Source organism: Haliotis cracherodii, unplaced genomic scaffold (genome assembly GCF_022045235.1).
Source record: "Haliotis cracherodii isolate W230 unplaced genomic scaffold, xgHalCrac1.p SCAF_13, whole genome shotgun sequence".
In the NCBI taxonomy this organism is placed as follows: Eukaryota; Metazoa; Mollusca; class Gastropoda; order Lepetellida; family Haliotidae; genus Haliotis; species Haliotis cracherodii.
In genome coordinates, this window is record NW_027266268.1 from 8,513,278 (window position 1) to 8,532,220 (window position 18,943).

The 18,943-nt window shown below is 40.7% G+C and overlaps 2 protein-coding genes across 2 annotated transcripts; both read left to right on the forward strand.

The window, feature by feature from the left end:
• The first annotated feature begins 1,142 nt into the window (after positions 1-1,142).
• On the forward strand, positions 1,143-5,454 carry LOC139458838 (myogenesis-regulating glycosidase-like). The gene is made up of 2 exons (XM_071240266.1): positions 1,143-2,940; positions 4,741-5,454. Exons 1-2 carry the CDS (start codon positions 1,143-1,145, stop codon positions 5,007-5,009), a joined length of 2,067 nt encoding a protein of 688 aa, XP_071096367.1. The 3' UTR covers positions 5,010-5,454.
• A 6,344-nt stretch (positions 5,455-11,798) lies between these two features.
• On the forward strand, positions 11,799-17,760 carry LOC139458839 (uncharacterized). Its single transcript, XM_071240267.1, has 5 exons — positions 11,799-11,838; positions 13,099-13,146; positions 14,349-14,431; positions 15,090-15,161; positions 17,530-17,760. Exons 1-5 carry the CDS (start codon positions 11,805-11,807, stop codon positions 17,647-17,649), a joined length of 357 nt encoding a protein of 118 aa, XP_071096368.1. The 5' UTR covers positions 11,799-11,804; the 3' UTR covers positions 17,650-17,760.
• The last annotated feature ends 1,183 nt before the right edge of the window (positions 17,761-18,943 follow it).

Sequence of the window (18,943 nt, forward strand, 5' to 3'; positions counted from 1 at the left end):
GAACAAAGAGAACTTTCATTGACTTATAAACATGACCGACAAGGTGAAGGTTTCTGCCTCCAGATAAAATGTCTGATTCTAAATAAAGAAGAATATCAAATATTCTGACTAAAGCAAGACTAGATGATTACCTAAGAATGCCGGCCGCTAAAGCCCTGTGAAACATCATATAACAAATTTCTTCTTTTGATGGGGAAAGCAAGACCTACAAGATACCAAGATAGAATATTTGGTTGATAATCATAATTTAGAATTTAGAACTGCTGAACATAACTATTTTTAATCAAGTTATAAATATGCCTTTCTTTACAAAATATGAAACATGAGGGCTTTATGATTATTGGGGCACGCGCTGCCCAGTCGTCGAAGGCGCAGCAGTTCAATGTGCGAATGTTTAAATTTGTGCTATTTTGAGCATTTTGTGTGTTTTTTTCTCTCATAACTGTTCACCAGGCCTTCGAGGGCATTTAGTCATTCATGAATGGAATGTTTGCTGTTTTATTTACACAGCAACAGTTTGGTTCTCCATCTGCGTACTTTGGTTTCGGTTGTGGAATAAATGGTAAGACTTTCGACCGTATTCCCCCTAAAAAAATATATGATTAAAAGGATTGAGCGGCAATGCATAGGAGATATAAGTTTTGGAGGGGATATATGGGCGGAAGTCTTTCCTAATAAATCTTATTGGGGGTAAAAACATCTTCACAGGTCTGCTAAATTGCCCGAACCAAGTCCCACTACGAGTGACATGACATTGCGTCACGTTCACCCAAACAGTGCCCCGCGTCGATCAATAAAGATCATGTGATCAAAGTGCCCACGTGACACGTACAGGCTCAAAGCAGCGCTTCAACAGCAAGTACCGTACAAAGAAAACCATTGAGGCTATAACAGAGGTTGAAAAATCTCACCCATTCTTGCACCCGATTTACTTGCAAACATCTCAAATAAAGAAAAGGTTTGTATTCTGTCAGACTGTTGTGTCGAATCTTGATTATGTTATGTAATTCCTAAGGGCTTCCTCCACACTGAAAACAGTTGTCTACGAAATTAGTATAGAAACATTAAACCCTATATGGGCCCCAAACCCAAACTATTAATAGATACTAAAACTTCTAGTTCCGGTTCCGGCTAGGAAGCCAATGGCAATTCCAAAACGGAAAATGGGAAGATTACTTAAAATAAGTGGTGTAATTGTGATTTTAGCATTAGTACTTTTGATATGCCGCTCTTTAATAAGGAAAAAGCCAGTCCTCGATATAGATCTGAATCTTTTTGACTTTAGACACAAGTTGGGCCATGTTTATTTTGACTACAGCCAGAGAACCATCACTTTCTCCGAACATAATGATGGTGACTCATATTTAACAGTAACTTTTCCTCAAGAACTACAAAGTGCGCCTGACTTGACTTGTGATTCGAAAGATTCAAACAGCCTTTGTTTAAAATGGCTACACAGAGGAAAGTTGGAGATAAAAGAGTCCATTTCTCAAAATGCAAGGTGTTATAATATTGTTTGGACGCCCAAGAACAATGGTTTTGTGCCTTATGACTGTTTCCCTTTATCAGACGCCCACTGGTATGGGGGAAGTGCACATTACACACATGACTGGCCAGTAGAACAGCTGAGTGTCCCGCTACAACCCTACATATCATCACCTCTCCATGTTGCCAGGGAAACAGGCAAAGAAGTGTTTGGTCCTGTTCTTGAGCGATACTGGTTCAGTTCAAAAGGAGTAGGGGTGTATGTCGACAATTCTGTTCCTTTGCATGTGGGCATCAATGACAACAATAGTAACAAGATGTGTTTTAAAGCATCATATATCACAAACCGTTTCCAGAATCCTGAAAATCTTCCACCAATTTTGCGGTATTTTGTGTGTAAGGCTAATAATGCTAAAGAAATCCATGAACATATGTATAAAAAATGTTTTAAAGTTCCCACTCGCATACCAGATGAATTGAGAATGCAAAATCCCATGTGGACATCTGCGAAATTAAGAGACCAAACTAAACAATCAACTGTGTTAACTTACACAAATGAAATCAGCAAAAATAAATTTCCTAAAGGTTTCTTTGAACTTTATGGCAGATATTTCAGAGCATATGGAGATTATAATTTTGATGATAAAAAGTTTCCAAATGCACATCAAATGATTGGAGAATTGAAGTCCTCTGGTTTTGAAATCGGAACATGGGTCACTCCTTATATGGATCTTAAGTCACTCCATGCTGAAACTGGGAAGAAAAATGGATATTTTGTTCATGATGCCGACTCGGAGACATTGCCAGCCAGCATAGCTTGGAATGGCAATGTATCTTTGTTTGTAGACTTTACAAATGAACAAGCTTACAAGTGGTTCCATGATATACTGGAAAATATACAGAAAGATTACAGAAATACTGCTTTTGTATTTGATGGAGGCGAGTCTTCGTCCTTTGATCTCAGTCAGTCAATGAAGACTTTTATTCACAATCCATGTGAGTACAGCACGAAGTATGTGGAACTTGCTGCCAGTCTCGGAGACAAAGGGACAGTGAAGGTTGGATACCAATCCCAGCAGTATGCCATGTTTGTCGAGATCACAGACAGACAGTCCAGCTGGGATTACAACAGTGGACTCAAGTCAATCATCCCGACTGTTCTAACTTACGGTCTCCTCGGTTACCCTTTTATCAACCCTGGTCCTATTGGTGGAAGGGGAAGTTTTTCTCTGAAGCCGTTCAAAAATGAAAGTTTTGAATCCAAAATTCTGCCCGAGTCCGAGCTGTATGTGCGATGGATGTTGCTGTCAACTTATTTACCCATCATGCAGTTCTCCTATGCCCCATGGGAATACAACAACGAAACAACACTATTAGCTCTTCAACTTGTTCAATATCATCGAAATAAGGTCTTCCCACTACTAAAGGCTGCTGCGAAAGAAGCAGAAGTGACAGGTAATATGCTTGATCAGTTTCGACAGTTCCTTATATATGAGGGGGATGCACGGGTGGCCCTATCATCTAGGGCACTTCAATTTGCTATGTAGGGTGACATACCTATGATTGTGGGTTTAAAGTCCAGTTCACTCTAATTATGTTTCTAAGTTTGTAAGCATCATACGAAATAAGTGGAACAATGTTCAAAGCGGCAGTAAGTCCAACTCACTCACTAACACATTACGACAAATTTAGTTGGTTTACAGATTTTTATCCAACAAATACTTGAACACAGAGTAAAAAATAAAAACTTTCTGAAGTCAATATGCTCAACATGCTCAATCATTTCTGGTGTCCCCCGCCGTGATATTGCTGGAATATTGCTAAAAGAGGCGTAAAACAATACTCACTCACTCACTCACTCACTCAACATGTTCAATGACTAAATTTGTTCACCTGTGAAGATCCGGGTTAGAATAGGTCGTCGGCAACCCATGCTTGCCGTAAGAGGCGGAAATGCTTGTTGTAAGAGGCGACTAATGGGATCGGGTGGTCAGAATCCCTGACTTCACATCCCAATGGTGTAGATCGATGCTCTTGATATCAATCACTGGATTGTCTGGTCCAGACTTGATTATTTACAGATTGCCGTTGCTGAGAGCGGCGTTAAACAACAAACAAACACACAGACAAAGGAAACTAAATTTGTTACTGCATTGTACCTATTGACACGTTTTCTTGTTGGGGTTATTATAATTTGAGACTAAACATGCTAAAAGCTGGAGAGAACATACACTGTGAAAATGTTAAAGTAATTGTATATATTTGGATAATAGGCTACTAAGGCAAATATTTCCTTTTATCAGATTATGCAATTTGTAAATTTCTGTTGAAGTTTTGACTTGACACAAAACTACTGGTGCATTTGCAAAATAAGTAATAAAGTTGGTCTTGCTTTATGATGAGATGTAATGGTTAATTGTTACAAGTTAAGGCTGTGTGTTCAATACCAGGGATTATCAAGGCTTTTAAACTTAGTGCCCCTGGCAGGCAAATTGGGAAAAACATTGTTACTTCGTTTGAAATAGGGATTTTTTAAAGTTATTTTTTTCTTAAATTCAGATGTTTGCCTATTGTAACATTGAATTTTGAGATTGCATTCAAGGTGATAATATGTAACTAAGCATAACAACCTCTTCCTATTTATTTGTCCTGTTATCAGTGAAATACACTTTATCTCTACGAAGCCATAACATTATCTATTTGTTATAGATATTAACATAAATTGGGAAACTTTTAATTCCATTTTGCAAGTTTCTACTGTCATTTTCTGCAGACTTGGGGCTGGATTTAGGCCATTGGGCAGGTCCAGATAAGTCTCTGAATAATCAGCAACTGTGACACTGACAGATTAACTATAGACCTTTGAAACAATTGTGTGTTCTTCAGCTTCTTTTGAGTAGGGTATATTCAAAATTGATAGGCTCAGGATATTTATTAGTCTGTCTTACAGACCCTAATACAAATATATATCAAATACAGCCCATGCAAGTCTATAATGTTTGGCAAGTCTAGATTACTGCAGTATCTGAAAATGAAGAGAGTCACTGGGCTCCCTTTTATTATATTTTTATTAAGATAACTGAACAACTGTTTTTTCTGTACGATATGTTCATTTCAGAGACTAGATGTTAGTCTAGATATTTATCACAACAGAATTGAGACTGAATACGCTGGATTCAGATAAACACACAACATGAACACAAAAGTGTGGCGTTCTAGGAAGGAATAAATTGTTGCAACTTTCTTTCTTGTCAGGGATGCCAATTATTCGGCCAGTCTGGTGGGTGGCACCAGAGGACATCGTTGCCCAGCGGGTGGACTGTGAGTTCTTGGTGGGGGATGCCCTCCTGGTGGCGCCAATACTGGAGAAGGGGGACAGGGAACGCCAGGTGTATCTTCCAGCTGGGAGCCGGTGGAAGGATAACCTACGACAAAAGCATTATGATGGCGGACAATGGCTGGAGCATTATCGCGTAGAGCTGATGGAAATTGCAACTTTTGAGCGAGAAAAAACTCCTTTGTGATAATATTTGGAAGGAGGAAGAATCTACAGTGTGATGAGTGAGTGAGCTGTTGACATTGTTTTAATCCTGCTATGTGGTGATTAGCAGACATTGATCAGGAGTGCTTTGGGATAGTTATGCAGTAAGTGAGTGGTTTTGTGCAGCTTTTACCAATATTCCAGCGACATCACGGCGGGGGACACCAGAAATGGTCTGCACACATTGTACCCATGTGGGGAGACGACCCCGGATCTGCTGCTTGATGAGCCAAGGTTTTAACCACTAAGCTACACCACAGCCCACATATTTAAGGAAGTCTGAAGAAATTGTTAAATGGTCATAGTTTTTGATATCTGAAATTTCATATACAATTTATACTCACCGATTATATTATCTTATAAAATTGGATTGTCTTGATAAGATTGATTACTTTTTTCTTATTTTTCTATTTCATGATGGTTTTCTGAACAGGTTTTCTAGTCATTGGTAATCATGACAATGTATTGCAATATTTAAGTTAAGTGAATATGCTTGATGAAGTCAATGAATTTGAGAGAATTGTGAGTGGTTGAGTTGGAATGCATGTAAACATATCCTGATTGTGTAGATCAGCTGTAGACTGATGCTGATCATGGCAAACAGTTCATTGTCTTGTTATGACTGCTATTGCCTAGTGTGGTGTTGAACAACAAACAAACAAACTAAATACAGCAGCATGAACTTAAGTTAACTCTTTCAACACCAGTCAACCAGAAGTGTTTACTGCTGGGACACCGAGTTCCCAGAGACTCGTGTGTGATAGATGAAGCCAATATTTACACCCACGGATACATGTTAAAACTGAGCAGCGCAAAACGGACTCAAGAATTAGGTCAAAAAGCTCATGAATGTTTCAACCCTCATGGTCCCGGGCTGTCAGCTGGCTTGGTACACCGCTCAGTACCATACTGTGATGATGTCGAGGTTTCAAAAACCTATACATTGTATCAAAAGTGTTACAACGTTCTTATTTCTTCACACAGTGTAACCAAATTGTATAACATGCAACCCCAGTTGATTGTCTTTCCAACAGTATCTAAAGTCAACAATTGGTTGGTTGGTTTGTTGTTTAACCACTGAGGGAAAATGTGAGTTTGAGTCATTTGAAACATAATTTGGTAAGCTAGCTAGAGTAGTTGTGAAGCTGGGTTGTTAAAAAATTTAGAAGATATTATTTTTAAATCAATACAGAATTATGACATTTTGACCCAGAGATATTTGCCTGTATGCAAGTGAGCTGTGTTTGTATGTACAACATATTACTTGACACAGTTGTGGTCATGCAAATAATCACAGGACAAAAATGAAACGAAGAATAATGTGTTATTACTTAATAATAAATCTGTGTTGTGCATTATTTCTCTAAAAAGATACTTATTGATAATATTACCAAAAAGATGTAAATAAAAATAATAATTTCAAGCAAACAGCATTTTAATCATGTTAATTGTTATTTTTGTTTTATTTTGGAAAAATAAAGTTAGCCTTATGTCATGTATAAGTGAAACAAAGAATATATTGGTCTAGTCTTAGATAGAAATAGCCGTACCCAGCTCAGATGTTTCAAATACCTTTGCCAGAGAGCATTGCCTTTGTTTTATCAGTATTAACTTGAGACTGTGTTTGTGAAGTTCCTTCAAAGTGCTTCCTATGTTGATCCAAGATGTCAAATATTGCATGAGTGTATAACATGATTCTTAACCCAATCTCTTCCGGCTGTCAAGTTTATGTGTTTGATCATGTACTCTATGGATACAGAAGAACTGTTGTGAAGTCAGCTGGCTTTCAGCAACATTTCATGTATATCACACAATTTATACTACTATGCATTTAATCACATTCATAAAGACCTCACTTTTGAGGGTTTGAGGGCTGGGGCTGCAGTGTGGTTGTAGGAAGTAGAAAGTTTATGTTGAACTATGGTTTATGGTTGTACAATCACTACATGGCATAGTCAGATGATACAAGCCACCTGATGTGGTACTGTGGCTCACCGGTCTTGGATTACAAACACATAGGAAGATGTTTGAATCCCCATGTGAGCGTACTTTCTGATGACAATTTCTGTTTAACATAGCATGTGACCCCCTAAACAAGCCCTCAAGAACTTATTTACAACACTCCACCTCTGTCCCCTCTTCCCTTTTGTAGGAACAAGTTTGAATCCCCACCTGAAGCCAATTTCTGTTTATCATAGCATGTGACCCCCTAAACAAGCCCTCAAAGACTTATTTACAACACTCCACCTCTGCCCCCTCTTCCCTTTTGTAAGAACAAGTTTGAATCCCCATCTGAAGCCAATTTCTGTTTATCATAGCATGTGACCCCCTAAAGAAGCCCTCAAGAACTTATTTACAACACTCCACCTCTGCCCCCTCTTCCCTTTTGTAAGAACAAGTTTGAATCCCAAACTGAAGCCAATTTCTGTTTATCATAGCATGTGACCCCCTAAACAAGCCCTCAAGGACTTAAAAACAACACCAATATCTACCCCCAGCCTTCTCACATTCACTCCCCAGTCTCTCTTCTGATCTCTCTACATATTTTGTTATCAGGGTACACTGTTCAGAGTGTGCAGGTTGATTTGTACAAAAGGTTTGATTTATATGCTCAAACCAAGTGTACAACTCCGTACAATGAAACCCTGATGTCACCCAGAGTTCTGTCCCTTGGTGTTATTTGAGGGGTCTGTCTTTTTAAAAATGAATAATAACCGTTAAACATAGTAATATGATATTCATACTGAATATGCCAAAAAACATATTGACAAAATATTATTACATAATAATGTTTAGTAAATGTAATTTTAGAATTCAACGACATAATCATGATAATGGATATTGTACATGTTTACATAAATATTTCTGTACAAGTTATTTGCAAGTTCCCTGCCTCGGGGAAATGATAAGACTGTGTATGTGTGTACTGTACATGTTTTTGTACAATTTTCTTCAAGACAAAATATTAATTTCACGAGTTTTTCAATCCAGTTTTGATTTCATCAGTTTTTTTCCATACTGGACTCGCTGGAGTAACAAACTTATTATTTTTGTATATTCTATTGGACAATAGTTTTTCAATGGAGAGCCAAAACATTTCGTTTCTCACCTGTTTGAATATTGCAGGACACACAGATAAATATATGGCAATTGTTATGTGACATTGCAATTATGTATATTTTTGTTTTTATAACTTAATGAACAATTCTATGTTTTACCCTATCATTCCATGAATAAAGAAGTATTATAATTTGAAACTAACCCCGTGTCTAGTGATTTCACAACATGTAAAGTTGATAGTACAATACTCCATAATAATGGTTTTGGTTGATTGTGTGTCATGATACGCTGTGTATCGTTGCTGACAATATCGATCACTTGATTTCTGGACCATACTTGATTATTTACAGGCCTCCATCATCTGAGATCCGGTGGTTGTGGTGTGGTACTGGACTGTGTCATCCTGTCACCATGACAACAGTCTCAGTTTACAACTGCCCCATTGGGATTCTGAGATAATTAGACCCCAGCAACGTCTGTGTGGTGGGTTATCAATGCAGAGTGATGTGTTTAAAATAAGATTGTTATGATGACACTCACTGGCCATGCTGTCAACTATTCTGCCACAGAATCCCCACAGGGAGACAAGCATGGGGTACTGGGCATCTAGCCTGCCATGGAATCCCAACCGGGAGACAAGCATGAGGTACTGGTAATCTAGTCTGCCCCTTAATCCCCACAGTTAGACAAGCATGAGGTACTGGGAATCTGGTCTGCCACTTAAACCCAACAGTAAGACAAGCATGGGGTACTTGGAATCTAGTCTGCCACTTAATCCCCTCAGTTAGACAAGCATGAGGTACTGGGAATCTGGTCTGCCACTTAAACCCAACAGTAAGACAAGCATGGGGTACTTGGAATCTAGTCTGCCACTTAATCCCCACAGTAAGACAAGCATGGGGTACTTGGAATCTAGTCTGCCACTTAATCCCCTCAGTTAGACAAGCATGGGGTACTGGGAATCTAGTCTGCCACTTAATCCCCACAGTAAGACAAGCATGGGGTACTTGGAATCTAGTCTGCCACTTAATCCCCACAGTAAGACAAGCATGGGGTACTTGGAATCTAGTCTGCCACTTAATCCCCACAGTAAGACAAGCATGGGGTACTTGGAATCTAGTCTGCCACTTAATCCCCTCAGTTAGACAAGCATGGGGTACTTGGAATCTAGTCTGCCACTTAAACCCCACAGTTAGACAAGCATGAGGTACTGGGAATCTAGTCTGCCACTTAATCCCCTCAGTTAGACAAGCATGGGGTACTTGGAATCTAGTCTGCCACTTAATCCCCACAGTAAGACAAGCATGGGGTACTTGGAATCTAGTCTGCCACTTAAACCCCACAGCAAGACAAGCATGAGGTACTGGGAATCTAGTCTGCCACTTAAACCCCACAGTAAGACAAGCATGAGGTACTTGGAATCTAGTCTGCCACTTAAACCCCACAGGGAGACAAACATGGGGTACTGGGAATCTAGTCTGCCACTTAATTCCCACAGGGAGACAAACATGGGGTACTGGGGATGTCTGCCACGGAATTCCCACAGGGAGACAAGCATGAGGTACTGGGAATCTAGTCTGCCACTTAAACACCACAGTAAGACAAGCATGAGGTACTGGGAATCTAGTCTGCCACTTAAACCCCACAGTAAGACATGCATGGGGTACTGGGTATCTAGTCTGCCACGGAATTCCCACAGAGAGACAAGCATGGGGTACTGGGTATCTAGTCTGCCACTTAATCCCCGCAGGTAGACAAGCACGGGCTACTGGGAATTTAGTCTGCCACTTAATCCCCACAGTTAGACAAACATGGGGTACTGGGAATCTAGTCTGCCACGGAATTTCCACAGGGAGACGAGCATGAGGTACTGGGAATCTAGCCTGCCATGGAATCCCCACCGGGAGACAAGCATGAGGTACTTGAAATCTAGTCTGCCACTTAATCCCCACAGGGAGACAAACATGGGGTACTGGGAATCTAGTCTGCTACGGAATTTCCACAGGGAGACAAGCATGAGGTACTGGGAATGTAGTCTGCCATGGAATCCCCAACGGGAGACAAGCATGGGGTACTTGGAATCTAGTCTGCCATGGAATCCCCACAGGGAGACAAACATGGGGTACTGGGAATCTAGTCTGCCACGGAATTGGCACAGGGAGACAAGCATGAGGTACTGGGAATCTAGTCTGCCATCTAATCCCCACCGGTAGACAAGCATGAGGTACTGGGAATCTAGTCTGCCACTTAATCCCCACAGTTAGACAAGCATGAGGTACTGGGAATCTAGTCTGCCATGGAATCCCCACAGGGAGACAAGCATGAGGTACTGGGAATCTAGTCTGCCATGGAATCCCTACAGTGAGACAAACATGAGGTACTAGGGACCTTCTCTGCCGGGTAATCCCCACAGGGATAAAAGCATGGGGTACTGGGGACCTATTCTGCGGGGTAATCCCCACGGGGAGAAAAGCATGAGGTACTGGGGATCTATTCCGCCCTAGAATCTCCACAGGGAGACAAGCATGCGGTACTGGGAATCTAGTCTGCCATGGAATCCCTACAGTGAGACAAGCATGAGGTACTGGGAATCTAGTCTGCCATGGAATCCCTACAGTGAGACAAGCATGAGGTACCGGGAATCTAGTCTGCCATGGAATCCCTACAGTGAGACAAGCATGAGGTACTGGGAATGTCTGCCATGGAATCCCTACAGTGAGACAAGCATGGGACACTGGAATCTAGTCTGACACCTAATCCCCACAGTGTGACAAGCATGAGGTACTGGGAATCTGGTCTGCCACGGAATCCCCACAGTTAGACAAGCATGAGGTACTGGGAATCTAGTCTGCCATGGAATCCCTACAGTGAGACAAGCATGAGGTACTGGGAATCTAGTCTGCCATGGAATCCCCTCAGGGAGACAAGCATGAGGTACTGGGAATCTAGTCCGCCACCTAATCCCCACCGGGAGACAAGCATGGGACACTGGGAATCTAGTCTGCCATGGAATCCCTACAGTGAGACAAGCATGAGGTACTGGGAATCTAGTCTGCCATGGAATTCCCACAGCGAGACAAGCAAGGGGTACTGGAAATGTAGTCTGCCACGGAATCCCCACAGGGAGACAAGCATGGGGTACTAGGGACCTTCTCTGCCGGGTAATCCCCACAGGGAGAAAAGCATGGGGTACTGGGGACCTAGTCTGCCATCTAATCCCCACAGGGAGACAAGCATGGGGTACTTGGAACCTACTCAGCCACGGAGTCCCCACAGGGAGACAAGCATGAGGTACTTGGAATCTAGTCTGCCACGGAATCCCCACAGTTAGACAAGCATGGGGTACTGGGGATCTAGTCTGCCACGGAATCCTCACATTGAGACAAGCATGGGATACTGGGAACCTACTCAGCCACGGAATCCCCAAAGGGAGACATGCATGTGATACGTGGGATATATGAGTGCATAAAATTTAATGGTTCTCAAACAATACCATTCTAATACTTAAATCGCACAAGACTCAAAGGTATTAGTCACGCGTCTCCAAATATCATTTTTTCCAGATCTACCGCACCTGATGAGCCAGGTATTTGTAGTCTCATCTCGGGTCTATATATGGACCCCATGTGCTTTTTGGGTGCCTAGTTCCAGAAATAGCAGATAACAGGCTGGGCCTGTCCCACACATGTCCCGCTCCCACACCCGGCATTGAACCACCATGGAGGCTTTTCACATACTGTGTCTCATCATCGGTGAGTTTCTTTGGACAAACATTTAAAAACTGTTAATACTAATTGAAATCTTGACAGTCGTGTGGTATGCACTTTCTGTTGTGGAAGGGGTTGGTGGGTTGAAACAATGAACTGTATAAGTGAATTATTTTATCGACTCCTCGAGCAATATATGTCAGTTTTATAAGGGTGTGTCAGCTTATTGTAACACTATGAACAGACTTGCAGCGAACAACGAGCACGGGTATGGTGCTGACTGTACAATGAACATTTAAAGTGGTTCAAATTCGATTAGGGGATCCTTTCACGGTGAGGCTACTCTTCAAGCCAAATTGCGGAGCCTTATATACACAGTCGAGCCTGACATGTTCCCTGAAACTGCTAATGACTAAAAGTACATACTTACATTAAAAAAGGTAAGTTATTAATTGAATCATTGAATAATCACAGGACAAGTTCAAGGCCAGATACGGTGGTCGCGAGGGTTCGAGATAATGCGGGGTTTGCGAGACACATGTGATGAACATCTCCAGCCACATGAAGCTGACGAACCGTGATATATCCGAAATACTGTTTAATTGAGTGACACGCCGTGATATAACTGAAATACTGTCCAAAGTGAGTGACACACCGTGACATATCTGAAATACTGTCCAAAGTGAGTGACACACCGTGACATATCTGAAATACTGTTTAATTGAGTGACACACCGGACATAACTGAAATACTGTGTAAAATAACTGACACACCGATATAAAACTGAAATACTGTTCAAAGCGACTGACACACCGATATAAAACTGAAATACTGCTCAAAGCGACTGACACACCGATATATAACTGAAATACTGCTCAAAGCGACTGACACACCCTCATATAATAACTTAAATACTTCTCAAAGCGACTGACACACCGATATATAACTTAAATACTTCTCAAAGCGACTGACACACCGATATATAACTTAAATACTGCTCAAAGCGACTGACACACCGATATATAACTGAAATACTGCTCAAAGCGACTGACATACCGATATATATCTGAAATACTGCTCAAAGCGACTGACACACCAATACATAACTTAAATACTTAAATACTCAAAGCGACTGACACACCCTCATATAACTGAATACTGCTCAAAGCAACCTCGATACTTCACGATTATTGCTCCCAACGGAAGAACATACTAGCTGAAGCACCTTGCACCGTGCTCATCATCATCTGGTACAATAGCATCCCCACTCGATAATGTGGTGATTTATACAATTGTCTGTTTTAGTTGGAGCTGCATTTGTTGTTGCACAGTTTCCGTTTCAACCACCAAATGGTAAGTATTATTATATATAGTACTTTTACTTCACCCGAAGGGTTCTACAGGGTAGCTGTAATTCTCAATACACAGCACATAAACTCGATGCAGTGGTCGTTCAGATAGCCTCTCCTTGAAAAAACTGAGTCTACGCCGATTTGATAAGGCACTTCGCTTGATTGACATTCATTTCTGTTATTATTTACAGATTAAAATAATAAAATTGCAGCAATGAGGGTTTGGGTGATCCTGGCACAGTCAGGCTGGTTTGGCTCATCATCAGTCCAGGGCCCTTGCCCCCCTCTACAGCAGCCAAGACAGCGAAGGGAACTTCTCCCAGGAAGCGCTGCCTAGTCAAACCCAACCGAGAACTTTTCGGAGAATGTGAAGACTCCCCAACACTGCAGCCTTCAGCATTGTCAGACGGGCTGTATTCCCGGTAGCAAAGCCGAGTACTCTTCCAATGTCAGTCAACAAATTGGGAGGTACCAAACTTAAGCCACCGAAAAAAATGGGGCGTCGGACAACTTGGTACTTGGGATGCAAACGTGACATTTCAAAAGCGAGGTGTGCATATTTGCCATGTTTTACCCGTGTCGTGTCAATCACATTAGTGTCAAAGAGGGACAGAAAATTCAATAATATAAATGATTTCATTGGATTTATCATAACGGACAATCAGGTTTTTTTTGCCTGGATATGTCTGAAACAGTATACGGGCTTATTCCAAAGAATTTTGTATTTATCATTTTCCATGACACCCTCTACATATTCTGGGTCGTACCATGGATGGACCACTGAGTCAAAACCATAAGCAAGGTGAAGACGGTAATAAAAGGATCGAGCCACTCCATCATGTCGCTTAAGATACTGTGTTTGTGCCAAAGCTGGGCATCCACTGACAATGTAGTGGACAGACTCCTTAAATTCATTGCATAATCTACATTTTGATGCAAAATCACACATTGATGGTTTCGAGTGGGAAGTGACTGGTCTTGACCAGCAAACAGAAAGCATTCTGTTTCGTTTTTCGAACAAGCCGACTTCACCCAAGCGAAGGACTCTGCAGGGTTGCTGATCTCTACACACTGCACACAAACTTATTTTTCTTCTTATTTTATTGATGATGAACCGACGAAGTAAGATGGTTAAAAAAATATAAAATACGATAATTGAAAAATAAATGAAGGAAGTGAAATCTAACTAAGATTATATTTCAGTTCCCTCGCAGTCCTGTCTGACGTGTACCTATCTGAGCGACCCAGCTGACTGCAAGCATTCCAAGAAGTGTTACCCTGGTGACGTGAGTTACAATGTTACAATGCTGCTACTTACCGATTCAATATGCAAACAATAATGGCATTCATGTACTATGTAATGCATGAATTTAAATACAGTTAGACAGACCCGTGAAGATCCGGGGTAGAATAGGTCTTTAGCAACCAAAGCTTGCCGTAAGAGATGACTATGCTTGTCGTAAGAGGCGACTAACGAGATCGGGTGGTCAGGCTCTACTACTTGGATCGATGCTCATGTTATGAATCACTGGATTGTCTGGTCAAGACTTGATTATTTACAGACCGCCGTCATATAGCTGGAATATTGCTGAGTGCGGCGTCAATCAATCAATCAATCAATCAATCAAATACAGTTAACCTTTTATCCCATATAACTAAGGGTATCTTTCTATCTCCTGGTTTAAGACCATCAGATCAAAAACTTTATTTTGAAATTTAAACAAACAAACAAACAAACAAATACATACAAATAAATAAATAAGGTATGATAAGGAGGGTAATGTAAAAACAGTAGAGACAATTATGTAGTTCTACCTTCCGATTCGTAATCCCATTCACTTATGTTTGGTAGAAGAGCAGATTCTTGAAATGTATATTTTATTTCAAATATTTAAATGTATTTATCACATGCCTACCGTGCATACGACTCTGTCTCTGTTTCAGTCCTGTTTCCTTGGCGAAGTACACGAGGCAGACAATGAGACCTACTACATCCAGTATTGCTACCCTGAACCTGTAAGTCAAAATATATTTTGTCTCAGGAAATAATATGTGTCTTGCAAAATCACGCCAGCAAAGTGTTGAAGCATATTGTTGAAGGTATTGTGTGATGGCCCACGATTCGCTGTGCAGAGTTGCGTCCCTTGGGCACGCCAGAAACCTATGATTGTGGGTTCGAATCCCGGTTCGCCCAGATTATGTTTTTAGGTTTGTCAGCACCATACCCGTGCTCGTGGGTTTCACCGAAGTGGTAAACGTCTGAGACCTGCATCACTTCGGGCTTACTGGAATACTGTCAAAGTGGCGTTAATTTCAACTCACTCACTTTAAATCCAGCAGCATCGGATTGTATCGAAAAAACCCCATTTGTCCCAGAAAATGCTTGAAAAAACTCATACTGTTGCAATGAAAAGGAATTGTCTGCCACAAAAATACAGTATTTAAATAATATGTATATTTAAGCTCATAGCTTTAAGCAAATTAAATATCTGGTTTTGCAACTTAGGTGAAAAATATCTTCTCTCCATACAAAATCCCGGCGCCGTTAAACTCACTCACCCAAAATTCACCGTAACGTAGCCCTGGAACCTGATTCGAATTTCAATAATAAAGCAGTACATACATAATCAGTTACAGCAAGCAAAATAATGATAAATGGGCAAGTGATGTATACTAACCACATACATGGCGTGATACAAACAACATCTAATAATGGTGCCTTCGACGAGAAAGCTTAAGTATGTTATTTCTAGAAACAAACGTTGTTGAACATACACAACATGTATTTCGTCCCATTCGGGAATACGTATCTGAAATTTCAGTTGGTTGGTCTGTAGTAATAACTGATAGACTAGAAACGGAACAGTTAGAAACAGCGAGGGTGGCTGCATATCTTCCAACATTTTCCAAAGCCAGTGAACATTATGAGACAAGATGTTTACGTTAAGTATTAGAAAAACACAGACAGAAAAAAAGCTATGCATATTCTACAAAATTATTCATTGCACCAAGATTATCTTCATGCCTTACCTGAGCTCCTTAGACAATTGAAACTTTCATTGATTGTAAACTACGAACCAAATTTAATCGTTCAATCATCAGATTCAGAACAATAACTGTACAAAAACCTTCATTTATGTTAACAGCTTTGTGTGGAATCAGGGTGGCTCAGTCGTCTAAGGCGCCGCGATTCGCTGTGCAGAGTTGCGTCCCTTGGGCACGCCCGAAACCTATGATTATGGGTTCGAATCCCGGTTCGCTCGATTATGTTTTTAGGTTTGACAGCACCATACCCGTGCTCGTGGGTTTCACAGAAGTGGTTAACGTCTGAGACCTGCATCACTTCGGGCTTTCCTCCCACATTAAGCTGATACGCCGCGATATAACTGGAATACTGTTAAAAGTGGCGTTAAACCCAAACCCAATCAGAAGTAAGAGGAGCAAGTACATTACAAGTATTCAAAAAGAACATACGTCAGAAACAAAGCACTATGCCTTGTTTTTACCCGTCAGGAAACCGTTAACTTTACACGCAAGACTTCTTAACGCTGACGTTTTCAAGGCAAATCTTGTTAAATTTGACTGTAATTGTGAATCAGAATCTGAAAATGTTTCCTCGAATGTCGCAATAACATTATATCGCTATAGCGTTTTCCAAATTTGGCATAAAATGTGGTCTATATACCATTCTATTTTGTGTCAATGAGTTCCAGGTAAATAGTTATAGTTTATCGACTAAAGGATTTAAATAGTTCATGGGTTTGTCTCCAAATATGTTTGTTGAAAATAATACTAATGTTTGCATATATTGATCTTTTGGACAAATTGTACTTTTAAAGAAAGGGCGAGATCGGCCCCTGGAGCTTTTCCCAATCCTTTTAACTGTATTCAATCAATAAATTATGTACAACACAACGAGTGTCACGTTGTCTAACACAGTCCAAGTGAACCTTTACAGTTCAACCATTTGCGACATCCCCGCTTGTAAATCATCGTGTTCTTACACAGTCCATGTGAACCTTTACATTTCAATCAAAGGCGACCGACGTAACATCCCTGTTTGTAAATCATCATTATATAACGCAGTCCATGTGAACCTTCACATTTCAACCAATGGCGACCGATGTAACATCCCTGTTTGTAAATCATCATTATGTAACGCAGTCCATGTGAACCTTCACATTTCAACCAATGGCGACCGACGTAACATCCCTGTTTGTAAATCATCATTATGTAACGCAGTCCATGTGAACCTTCACATTTCAACCAATGGCGACCGACGTAACATCCCTGTTTGTAAATCATCATGTTCGGACACAGCCTATGTGAACCTTTACATTTCAACCAATAGCAACCGAGCTAACATTCCTATTTCCTGCTGTAGGGCTGTTTACAGATGAAGAGTCTGGTCGAGCAGGGGAACAACGAGCTCCGCGGCTACCACTTCAACTGGATCTCCTGCTGCAACACCGACGACTGCAACAACATGATACCTCAACCCTAGACGCTAGTGGTCACGTTTACATTGCATGGCATGTTCATCTTAGTTCGTTATATGACGTCAGCCATTTTGTGCTTTTTGTGTGTAACTTTAATGTATTTTCAAATTTCAGTTGTTCGGTTTGGTTAAGATATTAAAAGAGATTTCAACAAAAAAAACGTTATCTAATCCTTCATGCTCAAAGAATATATTGTTTGTCGAAATCGCCCTTTTTTATAACGAAACAGTTCCCACCGTGTGTACAAGTAATTTTTCATCCCAAACTGGCTCCCACAGGAGATATCGCTTGGGTGAGATCAAGCGATTTATAACTTGTCCGTGAAGAGATCACCCGTTTAATAAACATACAGCTGTATTACACATCGTGTAATACCAAAACGCGTGCTTTTGTACTCTTTTGAAACCTACCAACATCCCTTGGCTTATTCAACGACATTGCGTGTGGAGATGATAGATCACTGAGAGGAGCTTATGCACGTTCGATTACCCCAGCAACCTTGTTGCTAAGCTGACGTCACATGGCATTGTTTCGTCGATGGGTCTTGAAATAAAATTCCAGAAATTACGTCATCGGGTATTGTGACGTGATTGTAAACTTTGATCGCTCGTAAGTCTATGATGACAGTTGTCTGTTGGGCACCCAGTTCTTCTTCAAACAGATGCAAAGGCAAAGAGTTGTCTCCTAACCAAGCGGATTAGGTCGCGATCTTCGCGTCCTGACGTCACACGAGGCCGTCCAGACCTTGGAAGGTCCTTTACCTCATGCCTTTGTCGATGTTTTCAGGGAACGTTTACTTTTACCTTTATATCGCTTATATTATTATTATTATTATTATTATTATTATTATTATTATTATCCACCAGCCTAAATAACATTATCTTCCGTAAAAAAATTATATTAAGAACTAAGAGGAGCATTACATTCAGGGAAGTACGTATTAGACAATTCCCATGAATCTTAATTCGTTTCTTCTTACCACAGTATTGAATTACTGGCATACTTTCATGAAACGTTATGTCACTATACACTTTTGAAAGTGTGAAAACGATTTGAAACAACTACCAGAACCATTTAAGTAACAAACCATATCATGATGTAAACAGTTTCTGAGAGAATATATGGAACTGCATCTTCCCGAGGCAAGGGAGTTAACTATGAAAGTCCAGTTTCCATCCTTGCCGAACTAGGCTGGTATTATGAAGTTACATTTTGGCTGGACTAACGAGTCTATGCATCGTCCAATCAAAATCGCGAACCGAAATCGAAATCAGGTTCGTAAACTGTCATGCAGATTTC